The sequence below is a fragment of the Ochotona curzoniae genome, unplaced genomic scaffold (genome assembly GCF_017591425.1).
Source record: "Ochotona curzoniae isolate NIBS_2020 unplaced genomic scaffold, NIBS_Ocur_1.0 scaffold_4701, whole genome shotgun sequence".
In the NCBI taxonomy this organism is placed as follows: Eukaryota; Metazoa; Chordata; class Mammalia; order Lagomorpha; family Ochotonidae; genus Ochotona; species Ochotona curzoniae.
The window spans coordinates 14,148,595-14,170,515 of record NW_024467122.1 but is presented as its reverse complement, the minus strand read 5'-3'; the positions used below and the strand labels follow the sequence as shown (position 1 = coordinate 14,170,515).

The 21,921-nt window shown below is 47.0% G+C and overlaps 2 protein-coding genes across 9 annotated transcripts; one reads left to right on the top strand and one right to left on the bottom strand.

Moving 5' to 3' along the window:
• Window positions 1-1,034: 1,034 nt before the first annotated feature.
• Window positions 1,035-21,015, top strand: TOMM20L (translocase of outer mitochondrial membrane 20 like). Of its 3 annotated transcripts, XM_040969435.1 has the most exons (5): window positions 1,035-1,302; window positions 1,432-1,475; window positions 4,332-4,413; window positions 8,857-8,999; window positions 9,691-9,920. In XM_040969435.1, exons 1-5 carry the CDS (start codon window positions 1,167-1,169, stop codon window positions 9,721-9,723), a joined length of 438 nt encoding a protein of 145 aa, XP_040825369.1. In that variant the 5' UTR covers window positions 1,035-1,166; the 3' UTR covers window positions 9,724-9,920. The 3 variants fall into 3 exon arrangements, with proteins under 3 accessions (XP_040825369.1, XP_040825367.1, XP_040825368.1); XM_040969433.1 differs by lacking the exon at window positions 9,691-9,920 and adding an exon at window positions 20,729-21,015 and having other exon boundaries at window positions 1,035-1,475; XM_040969434.1 differs by having other exon boundaries at window positions 1,035-1,475.
• Window positions 9,898-21,905, bottom strand: TIMM9 (translocase of inner mitochondrial membrane 9). Of its 6 annotated transcripts, XM_040969439.1 has the most exons (6): window positions 21,442-21,620; window positions 19,691-19,772; window positions 18,507-18,595; window positions 11,636-11,700; window positions 11,245-11,340; window positions 9,898-10,317 (listed from the first exon to the last, which is right to left on the bottom strand). In XM_040969439.1, exons 4-6 carry the CDS (start codon window positions 11,672-11,674, stop codon window positions 10,183-10,185), a joined length of 270 nt encoding a protein of 89 aa, XP_040825373.1. In that variant the 5' UTR covers window positions 11,675-11,700; window positions 18,507-18,595; window positions 19,691-19,772; window positions 21,442-21,620; the 3' UTR covers window positions 9,898-10,182. The 6 variants fall into 6 exon arrangements, with proteins under 6 accessions (XP_040825373.1, XP_040825370.1, XP_040825371.1 ...); XM_040969436.1 differs by lacking the exons at window positions 19,691-19,772; window positions 21,442-21,620 and adding an exon at window positions 21,663-21,905; XM_040969437.1 differs by lacking the exon at window positions 19,691-19,772.
• Window positions 21,906-21,921: the final 16 nt, after the last annotated feature.

Genomic DNA, 21,921 nt, shown 5'->3' with positions numbered 1-21,921 from the left:
AGGTCCTGGGACTCCTGCACTGACGTACGTGGGAGACCTGGAGGAAGCTCCTGGCTCCTGACTTCAGATTGGCTCAGCTCTGGCGCTCATGGCCATTTGGAGAGCAGATCAGTGGATGGAGGATTTCTCTGTTTTTCATTTTTGTTGTAAATCTGCCTTTCAAATAAAAATAAATGCACCTTTAGGAAGCCACGTAAGAAAGCTGTTGGTAATGGGAAAGAAGCATGAAGAACCATCTGTGCTTCCCTTCCCCTTTTGTTGTGAGCCCAAAGCTGCTGTAAACAATAGTGTGTGAAAGCCCCTGGGCGTAACCAGGCATTAGAGGAATGCAAAGGAAGTGCACTACACGTACCTGTTAGACACATGGGAGAAGCGGTTACGCCCTGCGTTGACATGGCGCACAGGGACTGGAAGTCTCGTCCACCTTCGGTGGCAATGACATGGCATTGTCATTTTAGGGGGGAAAATGGCTTTTTTTGTTGTTAAGGTTTACTTATCTGAAAGTGAAAGTAAGCAAGGACTTTTATATTGTCCTGGTTTGCTTATCAGTGCCTGCAACCATCAGTTCCGGGCTAGGACAAAACCAAGAACCCTATGCTGGTTTATTCCATGGGTGGCAGGGAGCCAAGAACCGGGGCCAGCTTCTCTTGCATCTCCAAACTTCAGCAGAAAGCTGGTTCAGATGTGGAGTTGTAAGGACTCGAACTCGTAGTTAGACAGAGATGCCAGTGTGGGAAGCAACAGCTTAACTCATTGCATCTGCTTGTTTAAAAACATGCTAGGGCAGGTACTGTGGCTCAAGATGCTAATCCTCTACCACCAAGAGCCAGCATCCTATAGGGACACCACTTCATGTCCCGGCTGCTCTACCTCCTATCTCACTTCTTGTGGCCTGGGAAAGCAGTGGACCCTGTGCCCACGTGGGGGACCGGGAAAAGGCTCCTGACTGCTGGCTTCCTATCAGCTCAGCTCTGGCCGTTGCAGCCATTTGGGAAGTGAACCAGCGGATAGGAGATCTTTGTCTCTCCTTCTCTCTGTAAATCTGCCTTTCCAATAAAAATAAATGAATCTTAAAAACACATGCCCGCTGGGCAGACCTCGCGGCCGCCACCTGCCCTGCCGGTCGCCCGCGCCCAACGCTCGGCTCGCGGGACGCTGGAGGCCCGATGTCCTGCGTCCGCTCCCGGCTCGGCCTCCTGGCTGCCCTGGCGGCCTTGGGCGCCGTGGCCTTCGTGGGCTACTGCATTTACTTCGACAGGAAGCGGCGCGGCGACCCCGGGTTCAAGCGTCGCCTGCGGGACAGTGAGTGCGACGGCCGGGCGGACCGGGCCCTGCGGGCCGCCGGGCGGGATGGGCGACCGGGAGGACCGTGCGCCCCGGGCCCTGGGCGACCTGGGCTGCAGCCCTCCCGCCGATGCATTGTGTTTGCAGAGAGAAGAGCCGAACAGCGGAGGGCGGAGGCGCGGGGCGCACAGGTGAAGAGCTTTAAACACGGCGGGGTGGCTTCCTAGCGGTGCGGGCGCTGGCCGGTCTCCGGACCTGCCTGTCCTCGGCCAGCGTGCCAGTTGTCACTCTAGCTTTTCCCGGAGGAAAACGAAGGGAAAACGAGTCGGGGCTTGGAAAGGGCAACCGTACAGTTAGCCCTGCGAACACCTAGCGCCGCACGGTGGCGGGGACACCCACACTGCCCAGTTGGCACACTCGGGGACCTTCTAATGCCCAGAAATGGGTGCCCCTGCATTTTCTGCCAGAATGGTATTTGACTCGTCATTTTAGAACAGTTGTAACGCATCCTGGCTCCCGACCCCGGTTTAACTGAGGTAACATCTGCTGCAGAGAAATTCCTGGTTTCTAACGTGAAAGCTGAGGAGGAATTCAGCCCTAATTCGGGTAGGCAGTGCCAACCTGGAAGCGTCCTAGGTGAGCGGGAGTAACGCTACCAGGGCGACTCCCAAGATGAGCAAATGGAACAAGAATTGAAGACAAAAAGCCAGATCATGTGTGCAGGTTTGGACTGCTCCCGTGGGTGCATTACCCGCAGGGGCTCAGAATCCGCAGTCCAATTTGTGCAGGACTGGACTGGGTCCCACCCAGCTGCAGGCAGGGGTTTGGGATCCCTTCACGTTAGGGAGTGGAGTGGGCTGGGACCCTCGTGCTAGCCCACATTTCTTGTTACATATTTTGGAATTCGCAGTTGAGCGCCACTTTTGCTCTAGCTACTGCCATAGTGTCCTCGATAAGCTCCCTGTCCCAGTTCTATCCAATTCCTTCCCAACTGCAGCTCTGAATAGGAGAGGGCTTTTAAATAAACTTAGTGAAGACGCATGTTAGAAAAAAACTATGCACGGAATATCTATATATGGGTTGACATAGATTTACACTAAAAAACACCTTTCTATTCCATTGTCCGCTCTGTGGATTAAGGACCAGCCGTTTTGACAATAAAGCCCTCCACGGGTGTCTTCTACATCAGCTCCCCCGATTTCCTAAGGATTGGGAATGATGTGTATGTATATGAAGCTCCCGCTCCATAACTGGCCTTGGTAACTGCTCACTGTCGCTGTTGCCACAGTCCACACACCGTGGTCCAGATGAACGATTGCATCACGTGGAATGCCCCCTGCCTTTGGGCTTTGCCGGTCCTTCGTTCGTGGAACGTTCACCGTGCCTCTCCACATCTCCCATGCTGCCTCGTCCCAGGAACTGTCCTTCCGCGTCCAGCCGGATGGCTTTGTGTTCCGAGGACCTGCTGACGTACCCCTGTGGCTGGGCCTCGGGGCCGAGCACAGCGCTCACCACCTGTTGCTCGGTCCAGCTCTTCTGTTCCTAGCTGGTGCTGAGACTGACCTGACCCTGTGCTGGCTCCCGGTTCTCTGCTCATCTGGTGACAGGCGTTTGAAAGATAGAACTGGGGCCCGGCGCGGTGGCGCAAGTGGTTAAGTCCTCGCCTTGCAACCCCGGGATCCCATATGGGCGCCGGTTCTAATCCCGGCAGCCCCGCTTCCCTTCCAGCTCCCTGCTTGTGGCCTGGGAAAGCAGTGGAGGACGGCCCAAAGCTTTGGGAACCTGCACCCGTGCGGGAGACCCGGAAGAGGCTCCTGGCTTCGGATCGGCATAGTATCGGCCCGTTGCGCTCACTTGGGGAGTGAATCATCGGACGGAAGATCTTCCTCTCTCTCTCTCTCCTCTCTCTGTATATCCGCCTTTCCAATGAAAAAATAATAAAAAAAAAAATAAATAAAAAATGAAAGATAGAACTGGTAACCACTCGCCTGTCTCCAAGCTCATCCCATTTTGAAAAGAGAATTCTTGGCAGAAAAGCAACACAAAGACTCTCCCTAAAAGGCCGGAGCTGAAGTGACTACTGGTGGAGTTGTTAGTTTGGTTAGTTTGGTTAGTTTGGGCTTCTCCCAGGCCTAGGCATGCTACCAGTGGAGAGTCCATCTTGTGGCCGTGGTCCTCTTCATGAACTTGGCTTCAGCAAGGCAGAGCTTCCTCCCGGCATTCACCAACTGCCGTCCCATGTCCTCGTGCGTGCTGGGGACAGAAGCCAGCGTTGCTTCTTCCCAGGCACAGGATCATAACCGGATGACCAGGCAGGCAGAGAAACCGCTGCAACCACATCAACAGGCACTGCTAACGTCGCAGGCAGGAAAAGAGCCCGGCTGGCTTTGCTACACTAAACAGCAGGATTTCTGCTTTGCCTTCTTAGTGAGCCGGGTCAAGTGCCTAAGACTCAGAGCTACTACAAACATAACCTATTTTGAGTGGACCATACATTTTTTTAAAAAGATTTTTCTAATTTTTATTAGAAAGTCAGCTATACAGAGGAGAGACAGAAAAGATCTTCCATCTGATGATTCACTCCTCAAGTGGCCACAACAGTTGCAGCTGAGCTGATCTGAAACCAGGAACCAGGAGCTTCTTCCTGGTCTCCCACGCGGGTGCAGGATTCCAGTGCTTTGGGCCGTCCTGGACTGCTTTCCCAGGCCACAGGCAGGGAGCTGGACCTGGATGGAAAGTTGGGCCGCAGAGATTAGGACCGGCACCCACATGGGATCCCGGTGCTTGCAAGGCGAGGACTTTAGCCACTAGGCTACAGTGCCGGGCCCAACCATACATTTTTTAAAGTCATTTGTTCATTCTAAAACTGTAACTCCATTTTAGAAAATTGGCTTAAATATGATAAAAAAAACACCAACAATAACATTTGTTATGTTTTGGATTTAGAGACCAGGTTCAAGATGTGCTTTTTAAATGAAAATAATTTTGGTCAGTAATCATATACAAACATTCGTCACTCATTGTTCAATATTTTGTGAATCTTTTAGTTATGGGATCCAGCAAGGAATGAAAAATTGCAGGAAGTTTTCTTGCGTGAGATCCAGATGGGAGAACTCTGGCTGTCTAGAGGTAAGTTTGTAGATGTTCTTTAGTAAGTTACTGTCATGTATGTTCATGAAATATTTGTTGATAAGAATTCATAGCTGCAGGCTTTGGCCAGTGTGCTTCAGAGAAACTGTTCTAGCATTTTCCCTCGTCACTGTCTCCCTCTAGCGTCTGAGAGAGCATGCGTGTCTGGGTGGTGTGCAGCGTTGGAAGAAGGCAGATGGGGCGACTAAGGGGAAAACCTCACCGCTTACTGCCAAGTAGAATTGTAATGCATGTTCCAAACGACTGTTGAGAATCAATACCCTGAAAGCCTTAACTGCTTTTAAAAAGTTTTCCTGCTTTCTTAGGATTATTATTATGTTTGTTTTGTTAGGATATTTAAAAAAGCATTAAAAGAAAAAAAATTACTTATTTGAAAGAGTTATAGAGAGAAGGGGAAGAGGGTGGCCCATTGGCTGGTTCGCTGCCCAGATGGTGCTAAGGCAGTGCTGGCCTAGGACAAGCCTGGAGCTTCATCTGGGTCTCCTGTGTAAGTGGTAGGGAACTCAAAACTTGAGCTGTTTTTCACTGCTTTTCCTATGCTGTTAGCAGACAACTGGACTGGGAAGTGGAGCAGTTGGGACACATACCAGCTCAATGTGGGATGCCAGCAGCACAGGAGGCAGGTTTATGCTGTGCCACAATGCCAGCCCTCCTGTGGATATTCTTCATTACTTTTGATCATATAAACACTATGAATGCCCATTATGTCCTACATTTAACATGATGCCTGGAGGGGACCATTTTAGTACAGTGGCCGTGGACTTGGATTTGTTATATCAGATGGATTTGATAATTTTTTCACAATGTTGTGAATTAAAATGATGGTACTTAATTACAGTATTGTATGAATATTGTATGCAGTAACCATATAACCATAATGTCCTTATTCTGGTACTAACAGCCTGAAAAGGAATTTAGAGACTGTATGTGTGGGATAACCCATTCTAACGGGTAAGTAAACATTACACCCTAAGCACACATCAATGCTGCCGAGTTCCCTGCCTGTCACACACAGTGCCGCTGTGCTTCTCCCTCTTTCTGTTGCACGTTTTCAGGATACGTTTCAATCCGTAAGTGGGTGGTATCCTCCCAGATTTCAAAAAACAAAGAGGAAGTCAATATCCCAGACAACTCCTAGCAGGGCCACGACTTTGGGCTTACTCGGCAGCTTAGAATCATGGGAGTTTTAACAAGTGAACCACAGTTGCATTCATTTAAGGTCTTTGTACTTTCAATCACAACTGGATGTTTGGGAACTTCGTTGCATTCTGATTTTTGTTTTTAGGTGAAGTATTTTTTGAATGGACTAGAAATAGCTACTAAATATTAATGAGAAGACTGTTAGAATGTGATACAAACAGGAAAAAGTTGACACAATCAGTGAAACTTGAAATTGAGTTCATCTGCACAGTTCACTTCTGAGGTCCTCTAGCAATTTTGTATTCATTATTTTATATTCTTTCATTAAACTTTCAAATCATATTATATGAGGGGGTCTCATAAAATCTGAATTTATATTTAGATAGGAATGTTTCCAGGATAAAGGGATAGATTAAGACAAGCAAAACTTTTTTAACATAAAATTTTATTGAGTTGGACTAGGATGAATATGAGGAAGTAAATTTTGAATTGTAAATCAGGGCCTGGTGCGGTAGCCTAGTGCCTAAATCCTCACCTTGCACGCACTGGGATTCCTGTATGGGAGACCAGGAAGAAGCTCCTAGCTGTAGATTAGCTCGGTTTTGGCTGCTTGAAGAGTTAACCAGCAGGCAGAGGATCTTTCTCTCTCTGTCTCCTTCTCTCTGTGGTTTGACTTTCCAATAAAAATTAAAAATCTTTAAAAAAATTTTTTTTACTTATAAATCAATTTATGCCTACTTAACTTTAGGAACAATCATGTACCCAGTTATATTTAGAAGAGGATAAATTACAAGTATTAAGATTAGAACAAAAATTATAAAGTTTGGACGGACCCTTTATTTTCTAAAAAGGGTAATATTTTTCTGTGAACCCTTTAGTAGGTTTTAAGATTTGTTATTCTGGGCCCAGTGCGGTAGTCTAGTGGCTAAGGTCCTCAACGTGCACATGCCAGGATCCCATATGGGCACTGGTTCTAATCCCGGCAGTCCTGTTTCCTATCCATCCAGCTCCCTGCTTGTGGCCTGGGAAAGCAGTGGAGGACAGCCCAAAGCCTTTGGGACCCTGCACCCGTGTGGGAAACCCCGAAAAACTTCTGGCTCCTGGCTTCAGATTGGGTTCGCTCCAGCCATTGCGGCTGCTTGGGGAGTGAATCATCAGACAGAAGATCTTCCAGTTTCTTCTCCTCTCTGTACATCTGACTTTTCAATAAAAATAAGTAAATTTTAAAACAAAAAAGAAAACACCATTAAAAATAAAGATTTATTTATTCCTATTCAAAAGGCAGATTTTACAGAGAGGACAAAGAGAAGGTCCGCTACCCACAGTCCCCAAATGGCTACAATGACTAGAGCTGAACTGTCTGAAGTCAGGTGCCTCATCTGGGCCTCCCACCTGGGTGCAGGGCCCCAGGGACTTGAGCCATCCTCTGCTGCTTTCCCAGGCCACAGACAGAGGATTGGGCTGGTGAGCCACTTCACAAGTCCTCCCAAGGTGATCGACTTTCTAAAGACTATATACTTCCAAACGTGATGATGCAGTCCTCAATCCTGGCTGTTTCTTTCTTTTTCAAAAGATTTACTTGAAGTCTCGATTTACAGAGAAGGGGACACAGATATTCCACATACTGGTTCACTCCCTAGATGGCCGCAGTGCCTTGGGCTGCGCCAGGAGCCTCAGCTGGATCCCCCACATGGGTGACGGGGACTGGGCACTTGGGCCTTACTCAGGCCAGTAGCACGCAGCTGAATGGGAAGCGGAGCAGCTTGTACTTGAACCGGTGTCCGCACTGGAAGCTAGCGGTGCAGGCGGTGGCTGCCTGTACTGAAATCTCCATGAAACTAAAAGGAGAATCTCCAGTGGCAGGGACTCAGTGAAGTCTCCCTGTTTCTGTGATACAAATCCAACCCTTGAGATCTGTGTTGTACTTTTCATCCAGCTTTCTGTAATCTTCTCAACCCGCTCCACTCTCCTCTGCCATCACTTCTATTATTACTTTGCTGTAGGTAGAGTGTAGTTTTATACCCACCTCAACTATGGTCATTTAGTTATAGGATCATACGGCCAATTTTGACTGAAATTTGAGAAGTTCATGTGAATTTGTCAACTGACTTAACTGACCAAACTGAATGTATCTGATTGTTGGCACTACCAGTCCTGACAGCGGGCATTTTTTTCCCCTTTAAAAAGTTCAACATAATCAGAAGTATTTTGACTTATTGTATTACCTAAGTCTGTCAATATTGCTACAGAAAGTAGGAGAGAACTCACCTCCCGTGTTAATGTATGACCTGCGACACTCAAGCTTCAAGATCCCATGGTGTTACACTCCAGATCCTGTTCCTGAAGCTGGCTTGCATCGGCTTTGAAACCTCAAACCATTTCACTGATCTTGATGATTCCCAAAAGTGAAAGTAAGGAAGTGAAACTAAGTCATTGCATTTTACAACTTAAGACAGTAATTTCCATTCTGTTACTGTCTAGCCAGCCATCCTAAAACTTGTATAAAAGCTCTACTTAGAAATCAAAGTTCATCATGCTCATTTTCCTGTGGGCATGTAATTCATGCTGCACTAAATTTGTTCAAACTCTTTGATAAAGGAACTTATTTTTAGGAAAGATTTATTTTTATTCGAAAGGCAGATTTATAGGGGTGGAGAGACAATGAAAGATCTTCTGTCTGCTGGTTTATTTACTACATGGCTTCAGCGGCCAGAGCTGAGCAGATCTGAAGCCAGGAGCTTCGTCTGGTCTGTTACACAGGTATAAGATGTAGGCTTGTGGCTTCTGAACCATCTTCTACTGCTTTCTCAGGCCACAGGAAGGGAGCTGCACGGAAAGCGGAGCAGCAGGGACATGATCCGGTGCCCATATGTAATGTCAGCATTTGCAAGGGGAGGACTAACCAACTGAGCTATTGTGCCAGGCCTAAGGGATTTTTAAAAAGTTTAATGCAGCTGGAACATCAAACATCTAATCCATATTTCTCAAAGCATACAAGCAACTTCAAAATACTAAAATCACACTAATTACACTGAAATAAAAAGTACAAAGGAACCCCAGGACGCCTCCCCCATACAGAGGAAGGAGGCGGGCAAGGCGCACTGCTGAGCGGCACTTGCAGGATCAGCATTTCCCCAGACAAGTGATCTTGTTCCCAACGCCACCAGATTCATCCACGCAGGGCTTCTTTGGTGTTCTCTAATGCTTAATGTTTCTTGGTAATTTGCAGTGTGTATTTTAAAGAACTCTAAAATTTTGGTTAAACCCACCTGTCTGTTTCAGGACAGCACAGAATGGGGCTTGAACATCTCACTAATGCCCTTTTACTGTGCGGCCAACCACGCGAACTCCTCAAGGTTTTCAAATACACACTCCCTTCCAAGGTATATGAGATGTTGCTGCAGAGAATTCCCCTTATTTTCCAGGTAAGCACATATTTAATTTGCATTGTGAAATCCTAGTAAATGAAATAGCAATGTGTTTGAACTGCCCAAAGTTTTAAGTAAAATCTTTGAAACTTTTGGTGCTCTTCTTGTCTCATAATGAAACAATTATTTTTTCATTTTCCTTTGAAATAATGAATTGCGTATTTTTAAAATACTGCATATACATGCTTCAACATTTCAGCCTTTAGCACTGATAATTCTTCCCCCTCTAACATGACCAAGCAGCAGAGTAGTTTGATATCAGCTGAAATCCATGTATGTTAATTCAGTAATAATTTATTATATTTGCATTTATTGGTATGCTTAAGGTATCAACTAGAATTTCCTACAAATGTTTGAATTTTTCTCAAAATTCATTACACAGATAGCGCCTTGCCTTTGGTTCACTCCGTTAGCCTGGTCACGTGGCATGGCCGAGGCTGACCTGTGTGTGTGTCTCTGGTCAATCCTGCAGTCATTCATGTTGGACTCTGAGCTTCTGAACCGCACTCAGCACCACAGATGCCATTAGAGCACAAACGGCCAGTTCTTAAGCGCTTGCCAGCTGGCGCAGGGCAGGGTGTGTGCTGAAGACGTGAAATCCAGCTAGACGAGAATGTGTGATGTCTACTCTGACCCAAGAAGCGTACATTGGAATGATCCACAAACAACTGTTTTGTGTATTTACCAGCAATTTGAGGCAGACATGAATGACCAGGAGTAACTGGAGGATGGTCGCGCGTGAGAAACGTTCAGCGTATCCACTGTCAGTCAGAATGCTATGGTACTCTAGAGTATAAACAACTGCTCAGTGATACTTCCATTTATTTTGTAATAAACTTTTCATATCTTTTGCATGATTGAACACATATTTTGCTTGAAAATTAACAGTCACAACTGAATAAATGATGGTTTATTTTTCTAGTGAAGTGACCAAACTGCTGCATTATAAGGCCTCAACAACACGTGGCATCCTATCATTTTTATTTAAGAGTAAAGCCTTCTATTTCAGTTAGGTCTGATGAACAGCACTTTTTGTTTCTCCAGTGGTTTCCTTTGCTGGTCAGCCAGGACAGATGGTTTCCCGTGGCACCCGCTGCTCCAGGGGCTGTTGGCAGAGGAATCCTCATTCTCAGGGCAACCCCTGGTTGGCAATCTCTCACCCAAAGTCCACCGTGAGGGCCTATCGGGGCTGGCCGAGCAGGCCTGCCTTGGCTGCCAGCGCTTCATTTTGCTGGATATGATATTCCTGAAACCTCATGGATATCCTCTGTGTCATTTTTAAATATTTCTGTAAACAATGTTCTGTACAGGTAGTCTAAAAATGGGAAGGAAAAATGCAAGAGACAATACAACAATGTAAGTTTTTACAAATTCATGTACTCTAAAAGAACAGCCAGGGGTGTTTTGCTTTTCTTTGAATATATCTGACAGTTAAGTAGTATTAACTGGTTGCAACTGACTGTCACTTTCGTTTGTTGACAATTTTATTGACAGAAAAGTTAATATAAACTAAATGCACTAGTTTCCCAGGCATTAAGGACAATGGGAAGTTCCTGCCTTCAAAACCCTTCTGGACTAGATTTTCAAGCATGCGTCAATAAAAACTGAAATCTGACCTTCCTATCCCTTTATCCCTATCCCTTAAAGTATAATCACAGTTTAAAAAATCATATATATATATAAAATCACAGTTGTGAGTTCCTGTTAATAAAAAACTCTATTTTCAACATTTTTAACTTCTCAACCCTCTACTTTTAGCAGCTTTACACTTAGCATCTCTCCTAAACTTTGTTAAGTACTTACTAATTATTGGTTATGTTAGGTTTTTGGCATGATTGTTTATCAACATCTCTCTACGGAGGAATTTTAAATAATTTTGATTAAATCATGATCCGTTCAGGTAGGAACACTGAAAGTTTAGACTTGCAATTTTCCAAAGTGAACCCAGGTTTTCTGGGCCACGTCGGGGTTTCTCTCACCAGGGCAGCATGACCCAAGGCGAATTATTTAGAATGTTTGCTAGCGAGCAGTAACCCGGCAGCCCCCGCATCTTCCCCAGGAATGTCCACCTTGGTACAAAGTGACTGGCAGGTCTGGCCTTGTTACAGCCCAAGCCCGCGGGAGCTTGTTTACTTCAGCTCTATCAAGCAGCCACACTTCCGTAACTAGTGGGAATGCATGAACTGTGGAAGGGACTCTGTTGTTCAGGAGTCCGAGTTTTCAGTGAGCAGCACTTCCATACCTCGTCAGGCTTTACGTCTCTAGTTGTGAAATCTTTAACGCAGTCCATAAAACAGGTTTCTGTAAGTTTATTGTAGGTTCCAAGAAATTCCTTAAACTACAAGCAGATCAGAAAAGTCTTTTTGATATTTGGCTTTTAAAACAAAAATTTTTTGAAACTTTAAATACTGATAAAATATTGAATGACATGAATTCTTTTGCTAACTTGAAAAGGTATATATCATCCACAAATACAGCTTTTAACTGATTATTTATTTTCCCCTGATTACTAGTCAGATGAATAACATATATGCTTTATATCACTTAATGTCCACTAGAATACAAATGTTTACTTTGCAAGCTCACCGAGCGACATAACAGTGAAAGCCTTTGCCTGTATTAGAATACCTTACCTGCTTTATCTGATCAGATTCTGGTATTTGTCCAGCCATACTCTTTTCATATGTGTATTAGTCACCTGATTAAAAAAAAAGTTTGTCAACTTGTAAATGTTTATAGCTAAAGAGTGAGATAATCATTATTCATATTTATACATTTTACTTTATGGGATTAGAGGGCATCCAAATCTTACAGATCATTAATGATAACAGAACCTTATCCTTTAGATTTAATTTCCTAATTCTAAGGAGAATTAAAGGCCCTGTACCTAAATTTCTAGTTTCCAGAAAGTTTGCTCTACCATCTTGCAAAGACATCTGTTAAAGCCCCAGGCCTTGTGAAGTTACAAGAGAAACCAAACAATTTCTAGTATCTCCTAAAATTACTTCAGTTAATTTGATTGTTACTAATGATCTTTTTTACATTTTAATGACCTAAGTAAGTGCAAAAGTTCTGTTAATTGTTAACACCATCAATTACCAGTGAACAACCCTCATGGAAGACATCTACAGATCCCAAACACTCTTAAGTTAAGTGAGTTACAGACAGTGTACAGTTCCAGTAGGACAATCAGAAATTCCTTGGAAACTTGGGATCTATCCAGCCTGGGCTGACAGAAGAGGGAAGACAAGGAAAAGGATCTTTGTGGATTGCTGAAGTTTGCACATATCCTAACCGCAGGACAGGTGCACGTGTGCGCCAGCCCATCACTGTTTACACTATCCTAGTCAGTTCTAGAAAGACGGAATATCTCGTATGAAATAATGTCATACAATACAGCTGCTCACGTGGAAAATAAACAAAGTAAAAGGAAACAGGAAGAAGGGCAGGGCAGGCTAACATGTTATGGTGCTTCATATTTAGCTTTGAGTTCCCTGATAACACATATGAAAATGAACTGAGTGATTTTTTTAGTGTCTTTAGAGGTTGTGAAAAGCAGGACATTTCTGCGAAGCTTCCAAGGAGCTGAAAATAAGTAGGAAGTTCAATGTTAGCACACACTGTATGGCACCATCATGGAGTAAGTAGCATTCTTTCTCGAAGAACAAGCATGCAATCAATGGTGATTCCATCCTGTCACTCCCATCAGGCGGGTACCACCCTGCCTGCATGCATATATCCTGCCCTCCTTTCTGTTTCTTTACATGATTTTATGGTAATTAGATAGTTTAAAAAGTCACTTCCTCTGTTTTGCACAGGAAGGTACCAGCTCTTCCCTCCCTGAAGGCTGGTTCTCACTCCAGATGGCACAGCCGCAGTGCTGAGTAATGGTGGATACAAATCTCATCACCTGTACTGTAGCCAATACTTCGGTTAGCACTAACAGGGTTTCAGCTGCCTTTTTTACCACAACTCCCTTATGCACGCCACTGAACTGTAACACGGAGCAAACGAGACAGCAAAGATCCTAGTGTACCCCAACATTCAGACAACTAGTGTTCTCTGGACAACGAACTGACCAAGAATGCTCTTCCGCTAATTTAGTGTCAGAGGTTTACACACGGCGTCTTGTTTGGTTTTACTGTGTAAGCTCCCTGTAACATACTCACAGTCCCAGGGTTTCAGATATTGCTGTGACAAGCAGCACTCGCACGTTCCAGTAGGAGACTATCCACTGCAGACCCCTCAGCTCATCCAAGTCAGGGAATACTCATTTCAACCACCTCACTTCACATTAGAATCTGGAACCTTAGCAGTTACAACTGAGATTAATTGGCAGGTGTTAATTCTATTTTTTTTTTTTTAAGATTTATTTATTTATTGGAAAGTCGGATATACAGAGAGGAGGAGAGACAGAGAAGAAGCTCTTCCATCTGATGATTCACTCCCCAAGTGAGTGCAATGGCCGGTGCTGCGCAGATCCGAAGCCAGGATCCAGGAACTTCTTCCAGGTATCCCACATGGGTGCAGGGTCCCAAGGCTTTGGGACATCCTCGACTGCTTTCCCAGGCCACAAGCAGAGAGCTGGATGGGAAGTGGAGCTGCTGGGATTAGAACCAGTGCCCATATGGGATCTCGGTGCATTCAAGGTGAGGACTTTAGCCGCTAGGCCACGCTGCCAGGCCCAGGTGTTAATTCTATTAATAAGCATTTAAATGCCCAGGAGGCTGTGTGCTGCTTTAGGACCATACGGACCCCAGGCACTGTGTGTGCACAAGGTGGGGCAGACCTGTTTTTCTGTTCCCGGGTGCGGCCAACACTGGATGGTCTATGAAACACATGTAAGAAGACAAGGTGGAGAGAAGGGGCTGCACGGACACAGGGCCCTGGGACTGGAGAAGCATGTTTTCTAGTGTTTTCTGTCTGCCATACAACCTGGAGCTGAAGTACCTGGCAAGCTGCCAATGCCAGCGGGGAGCAGGGGAGTCACAAACTGTCCCCTAAAACCTGGCAGTGCCGATCCGAGAGCCAGGACAAAAGCAGCCTGCAAGGCGCATTTTTGACAGGGAAGCACACCCGCGGGCTTCATCCCTGTCCGTCAGCTGTCGCACCGTCCGTCAGCGGTGTGTTGCACCGTCCGTCAGCGGTGTGCTCCAGCACAGCTCCCGGAGTATGGCCGGCCCCGCAGGAGCCCTCCCTGCTCCCACACGGAGTGCTGGAACCCGGAGGGCTGCACTCCCTTCCCTGCAGGTACTGACGGAAGCCCCGCCGGAATCCAGATGGCCCTGCCCTGTGGCATCTGGAGGCCACGTGAGCAGCAGCGAGGACCCTCTCCATCCCTCCCAGCCCCGGGCTCGCTGCGCCCCCTCAGCCGCGGAGGGAGGAGAGGCCGCGCTAGTCCCCCCCCCCCACGACTTCTGATGGAGCATGGTCAGGAGGTTTCACTGAAATCTCACAAGATGTGCAAAACAGCCAGATCACAACAAACAAACCCCCAAACCCTCATAATATAAACCAGGAATATTTCAAATTGAATGAGAAAAGGCAACTAGCAGCTACTGACCACACTGGGCCACGAGGGTGATACAGAAGAGCTAATAGTTGTCTCAGAAAGTAAGGGAAAATGAAGACTGGAAAAATACCAGGTGTTTTTCAGTAGATGCATGGTTTAATCCAGTATACTAATCAGCAGTAATAAAGATGAGTATCAATATATACAACAGCCTGAAAAATAATGGTGCACGAAAAAGCCGCTGGCAAAAGCCTGCATTCTGTAGTGTGCCATCCAGCTTCCGTTCAGTGCCTCTACTGCGTTCTCACCTGCCACAGCGGGCACATGCAGACTGGCAGTGAGGCACGGCAAGCTCAACTGCTGCTGACCAGGCTGGCGTCCCACACTCGAGTGCCGGGCCCAGTCCCAGCTGCTCCTCCTGGCTCCAGCCTCTTCCTCACCATCCTGGGAAGGCAGCAAAAGATAGGGCACCTGCCTGGGCCCATCCACCCATGTGGGAGACAAGGATGCACTTCCTGGCTTCTGGCTTCACCTGCCAGCCCTGGTTACTGTAGCAATTTGAGAAGTGAATCAGAAAATGGAAGAGCTCTCTTACTGGGACTCTTTTTTGGGGGGAAAAAGTACATGATGCAGCACGGCAAATGCTGTTAGCAAAACTAAATGGGAGATTTTTTGGAATCCCAAGCAATTATTGTTCTGCAAGAACTTTAAAAACAAAAGCACAAAGGCCCAGCAATGTGGCTCAACAGCTAAATCTTCACCTTCATTGTGCCAAGATCCCACATGGGCACGGGTTCACATCCCAGCTACTCCACTTCCCATCCAGCTCCCTGCCTGTGGCCTGGGAAGGCAGTCGAGGATGGCCCAAAGCCTTGGGACCCTGCACTCGTGTGGGAGACCAGGAGGAGGCTCCTGGGCTCGGATTGGCTCAGTCCCAGGCAATGTAGAGTAGGCTGGCAGATGGAAGATCTTTCTGTCTCTTCTTCCTCTGTAAATCTGATCTGCTTTTCCAAAACAAAGAAACAAAAAAACCCCACAAAAAACCAAATAGGATGTGGTGCAGTAGGCTAGTGGCTAAATCCTTGCCTTGCAAACACTGGACTCGTCATATGAGTGCTGGTTTGTGTCACAACTGCTTCACTCTCTATTTATTTCTTTTTAACAGATTATTTATTATTGGGAAGGTCAATATACAGAGGAGAGACAGAGAGGAAGATCTTCCGTCCGATGATTCACTCCCCAAGTGAGCACAACGGCTGATGCTATGCTGATCCGAAGCCAGGAGCTTCTTCTAGGTCTCCCACGCAGGTGCAGGGTCCCAAGGCTTTGGGCCATCCTCGACTGCTTTCACAGGCACAAGCAGGGAGCTAGATGGGAAGTGGGGTCGCCAGGATTAGAACTGGTGCCCATATGGGATCCTGGAGCATGCAAGGCAAGGACTTTAGCCACTAGGCTACTGTGCTGGGCTCCGACTGCTTAATTTTCCACCCAGCTGCCTGCTTGCAGCCTAGGGAAAGCAGTGGAGGTCGGCCCAAAGCCTTAGGATCCTGCACACATGTCAGAGACCCAGAAGCAGCTCCTGGCTTTGGATTGTTGCAACTACTTGGGTAGTGAACCAACGGATGGAAGATCTTTTTCTCTGTCTCTCCTTCTCTCTGTAAATCTGCCTTTCTAATAAAAATGAACAAATCTTAGGGCCCAGTGCAGTAGCCTACTGACTGAAGTGCTTGCCTTGCACACACCAGGATCCCTTATGGGTACTAGTTCTAGTCCTGGTGGCCCGGCTTCCCATCCAGCTCCCTGCTTGTGGCCTGGGAAAGCAGTCGAGGATGGCCAAAGCCTTGGGACCCTGCACCCACATGGGAGACCTGGAAGAGACTCCTGGCTCCGGATTGGCACAGCAGTGGCTATTGTGGCCACTTGGGGAGTGGATCTTCAGATGGAAGATCTTCTTCTCTGTATATCTGACCTTGCAATAAAAATAAATAACTAAATAAACAAATCTTAAAACAAACAGAAACCCACGAAGGAGCCAGGTCAGCAGCCGTTTCCCTGAGGTCCGCGGGTCCTTCACTAGATCCTGGACCAGCATAATCTACTCCCTCAACTTTAGGAGGACACCCAGCAAGCCAAACTTCCTCCATCTCACACTCAAAGTGCACGCACACCTGACATTCTTATAACACCTTGGGAATTTACACAGCACTAATCATAATGCCAAAATCTGGTTGTCTTTTTTCTGTTTTTATTTCTTTACATTAAAATGATGTCTTTTACTGACTTTTTCGACCTAGTGTAACTAGAGGTCAGAGCCAGAAAGTTACAATATTGTTCAGGTTTTCTAAGGGACAGAGGCTGGTCCCCTGCGCTGGCCTCCTCCCGCCTCCCCTCCGAGGAGTTCATGGTGACCGACGGAGGCCGCTACTGGGGTAGATGAGCAGTGCCCAGAGTGGTGTTGACAGGGACTGCCTTTCCTTAAATGAGTTCCATCCAGGTCATCAGCATGGGGAGAAAGGGAGATAATATTTGCTTTTCTTAGGTCATTAGCTGCAGAACAGCAGGGCATGGAATGGTACCCATATAGCTTGCTAACACTGCAGGTAGTGGCTGGACCCACTACACTAGAATGCTGGCCTCTGGAATTGTCTTCTAATATAAATTTCTTAAAACTGTATTATGGGAATTCACATGATGGCTTAACTGGTTAACCCTGTGTCTGCACAGAGCCGCATTCCATATTGGTGCCAGTTCATGTCCTGGCTGCTCCACTTGCCATCAACTCCCCACTTATGGCCTAGGAAAGTAACCGAGGATGGCCCAGGCCTTGGGACTGTGCATCCAAGTGGGAGAAGCAGCAGAAGCTCTCGGCTCCTGGCTTCGGACTGGCTCAGCTCAGGCCACTGTGACCCTTGTGGTCATTTGGGGAGAGAGCCAGAAGATGGAACATGTTTCTGTCTCTTCGTCTCTCTGCAGATCTGCCTTCCCAATAAAAATAAATCTTTAATAACAAACAAAAAAATAAAGTTTATTGTATTGTTCAAGTAATATGTCATTTATTGGGATTTTAGAAAACGCAATTAATAGTTGTTCTACTCAAATACCACTGCTGTGATATATTTTGTGTTCTCTACAATAATCTCATTATATATTTCTACAAATACCATTCAGACTTACAGTTGAACACAAGAACTAATATTAATCTTCTAGGTCTGCCTACATCTGCAAAGCCACTTTCTGTAGCCATCAACACTGGGAATATGTACACTAAATCCAGTGTTGTCAAAAAACACTGGAGTTGACAGAAGACAAATGAGTTCCAGATTTGCTTGCTCGTTTGAGGTTGTCTATATTGCCAGTCTTGTGTAGTTAACTAATCCTAAATTTAGCTGACAGAAATCCAACAGGCACTAATGGAGAGAAAAGCGGTTGTGCAACGTGGCTTTCCTTGGTTTGATCCCAGTTTTCAGATATTACAACAAATATGTGCTAGTGCAGAGGCCAACACCCAATCAGAACTGCCCTCTGGTGAAGTCTCTGAAACATGGGCACAGATGGGATAGGAAAATTCTACCATACCCGGCTTAGCAACACTAAGGGATTTCTGGGCCAAACAAATGTTGCAGAACCAGAGAGCTTAACAGTGAAGGGAGGGGCCTAGCACAATAGCCTAGTGGTTAAAGTGCTTGTCTTGCACCCTCTGGGATCCCATATGGGCACCGATTTGTGTCCTGGCTGCTCTAGCTCCTATCCAGCTCCCTGCTTGAGGCCTGGGAAAGTGGAAGAGGATGGCTCAAAGCCTAGGGACCCCGCACCCACATGGGAGTCGAGGAAGAAGCTCCTGGCTTAGCCCTGGTGATTGTGGCCACTTGGGGAGTGACCGAGCAGACAAAAGATCTTTACACATCTCCTTCTTTCTGTATATCTGCCTTTCCAATAAAGGAAAAATAAATTTAAAAAAATAGTAAAGGGAGATTTTATCATAAGGCTCCGACCTTTTTTGATGCATGAGTTTCTTCTCAGTTCTGGAAAAGCGGTTGTCCAACCTTGGCTTGAATGTCTCCAGAGACGACGGATTTTACACCTGAAAAATCAGAGGACTAAAACAACATGATGGGGGTGCATTCTTTACACAAAAACTTAACTTCTGTTGCCAAAATCGTGAAAAGCCCTTCCTTTCTAGTAAGTGAAGCTAATTCCCTCTATTGTGAAGTTATAATTTAGCATTTTTTTTTTACATGGTATGCTATCCTTGCCTTTCCCACGTGAGAAGTACATATTACACTTATGGTTCTTGTGCTACTCCAGGAAGGCGCTCAGAAATACTACAAAACATGCTTCCATGACTGTACTCAGCGAGTGGGACAGCAGGCCTTACCTTCCGAATCCGTTTTCATTACGTCACTACCTGGGGTCGTGACAACTACCATCCCTTACGTAACACATGGCGTGCTTCATCTTTTTTCCACTAACTCCAAAAAACACTTTTTTTTTTCTTTTGGTATGCTACATTTATATCTTCTTCCTTTTAACTACATTTCTCTTCTTCAGTACACTTGGTTCCTTCCCTAAATCACTTTTCTTGTCAGACTGAAAATTCAGTTACTAGAAGAACAAACTAGATGAAGATCCTGAAAATAATGAATTAAGGGCTGGCACTGTGCCGCACGGAGTGAGGCTGCTGCCTGTGACAGCAGCATGCCATGCCGGCCACCGTGAGTCAGTGCAGCTCCCTGCTAACCTGCCTGTGACAGCAGCATGCCATGACGGCCACCGGGAGTCAGTGCAGCTCCCTGCTAACCTGCCTGTGACAGCAGCATGCCATGACGGCCACAGGGAGTCAGTGCAGCTCCCTGCTAACGTGCCTGGAAAAGCATCAGAAGATGGCCCTCGTGTGGACCCTTGCAGCCATGTGGGAGACCTAAACAGAGCCCCAGGCTGCTGGCTGCCTCCTGGCCCAGCCCTCATCACCCTGACCACTTGTACCAGTGGGTACAAGAGTCTATCTTTTCCTCTGTTCACTGCAGTTCTTTCAAATAAATACATAAATAAGTCAATCTTGAAAAAAGAAAATTAATTCAGGCAAACATCATTACATCAGGAAAACCCGCATTTCCCAGTGTGACTTGCAGATCTGCAGGAACTCTGAAGTCACAGGCTGACTGCTGACTCGGCTCACCCTCGCTGAGTGTCTTCACGTCCTCGGACGTGGTCCCTGGAGTTCTCCTGGTCCCTGGAGCACTGGTACTGGCAGCTGGCACCTGTTGCCATGCAAGCAAAGATCATTCAGTGGCTCAAGAAGCGACTGAGTGACAGACACACCTCACTGAGGATGTACATGTGGGCTCAGTGCGCTTAGCACTGAAGCAAAGATCTGGAAGCTAACACCTCAGCCAAGGGGCCCAGCCTGGTCTGGCAGACACTGGGGCCCCCACACAAGGTATCTCTTGGTGGGCACAGTGAGATCTACAGCATTACCAAAGTAGCATTCTGGCCAAAAATGTTGGATTTGACTTTAATCATGAGGGAATGATCAAGAAAAATTCACCATGTGGGATAACTTATAATCCCTTTAAAAATGTCTAAGTTGTAAGGCGGTTAAGGACCGATATCAAAACTCTAAAGAATTATGATAAATGAACACAATGCCTGAAAGTTGAGCAGATCCTGAATTGAAATGGAAACATTTTGGGGTAAAAATAAAAGACTTCTTGGCCACACTGTGGCATGGTAGATCAAGCTGCTCCGTGATGCTGGCATCCACTATGGGCAACGATTTGAGATCCCTGCTAACGGTTTAGGAAAGGCAGCAAAAGGGCCAGAGTGCGTGGGCCCATGCTACACACTGGGGACCTGGCAAAGCCCCTGGACTTCGCCTGGCCCAGTCCTGGCAGTGTGACATCCGGGGAGTGAGCCAGCAGGGGGAACTCCCATCTCTCCCTCTCTTACAGGAGTTCTGATTTTCAAATCAATGAGTGATAGAAAAAAGAAGCATCATTGGGGCTTGTACAGTAGTAATAGTGGGTAAAGGCACTGTGCCTGGGAAGGCAGAGGTAGGGGACCCCAGTGTGTAGGCCCCTGCGCCCTCGGGGGAGACCTGCAAGGCGCTCCTGGCTTCAGCCTGGCCCAGGGTGAACCAGGGCATGGAAAATCCCAGTTTGTGTCTCTCCTGTCTGTAATTCTGCCTTTGAAATAAAATTTTTTTTTCTTTTTAAAGGTATCTCCTGAAGAATTTAGGATTAAACCTCCTGGAGGCTCCAAACATTGTCAAGAGTTGGGCAGATAAAGTGTACGTGTGTGTAGAAAGAATGGAAAAGAAAAAGCAAATATAGTCTTAAAAATGTTAACAGAAAAGTGAAAAGAATAAACCTGTTGTGAGCCAGCGTTTTGATTCCCGGGCCGCCAGGGTCATTGGCCTAAAATCTGAATGACCTGAGATCGTAAGGGCAGACAAGGTCTCTGCTTTTCCATCTAAGCCTCATCCCCAAGGTTCCTGGCAGTTCCGACAATGTCGCCCTCTTAACAATGCTCACAGAGCCCAAGAGTCCCGCCTTAGTGGAGAAAATACTGCGAGAGCTAAAACATGATGAATCCAAGCCGTCATGGTTGGGCCCCTAAGGTCCCTTTGCACGTTTTTAAGCTTAGATTCAGGACTCAGGAGCCGCCTTCCCGAGAACGAAAACGAGGAGAGGGACGGTGTCGGGTGGGCTCTCTCCCCGCCCGTCAGCTCCAGTGTCCTGCATGCTATCCTAAAACAAGCCCTGGCCTCCCACACCCCGCCCGGTCCGAGGGAGAGGGCTTGCGGGGAGCCAGCCGCAGCCCCCGGGATCGCGGCCCGGCCCAAGCCCCGCACGGGAGACCCCCGCACCCCGCCGCCCTCCCGCAGCCCGCGAACCCCCGACTCCGAGGGCAGAGAGAGAGAGATCATACTCGAGCACCGACGGCGGCGGCCGACGCCGGGAACAGCCTGGGGGCCGAGGGTCGGGGTCACGGCGGGCGCCGCGGCCGCGGGAGAGCCGAGAACACGTGGGGGCGGGAGGCCAAGCGGCCCTTCGACCCGGAAGCGCCGATTCGTGCCACCGCGGGGGTTAAATCCAAACGAAAAAAAGCCTGTACGGTCGTCGGATCCTAGAATCCCCCCGAACACTAACGCTGTGATTGTTCACACGCTCCTCCGCGTCCCTGGAGTTCTCTGCGAGGGAGACCGGAATCGGCCGGAACGCGTTGGAAGCCTGAATTTACTCCAGCCCTCGTCCCTAACGGTCTGCAGGAGCCACGGCATAAACAGTCCCCGGGCAACACGGGGCGGTTGCCCCGTTAGAGCGGAGACGCTTCAGGTCTTTAACGAGTCGCTCGGGTTTTACAGACCGCTCGAAATCCTGTGCGGAAGATGTACTACTGTGAAAAAAA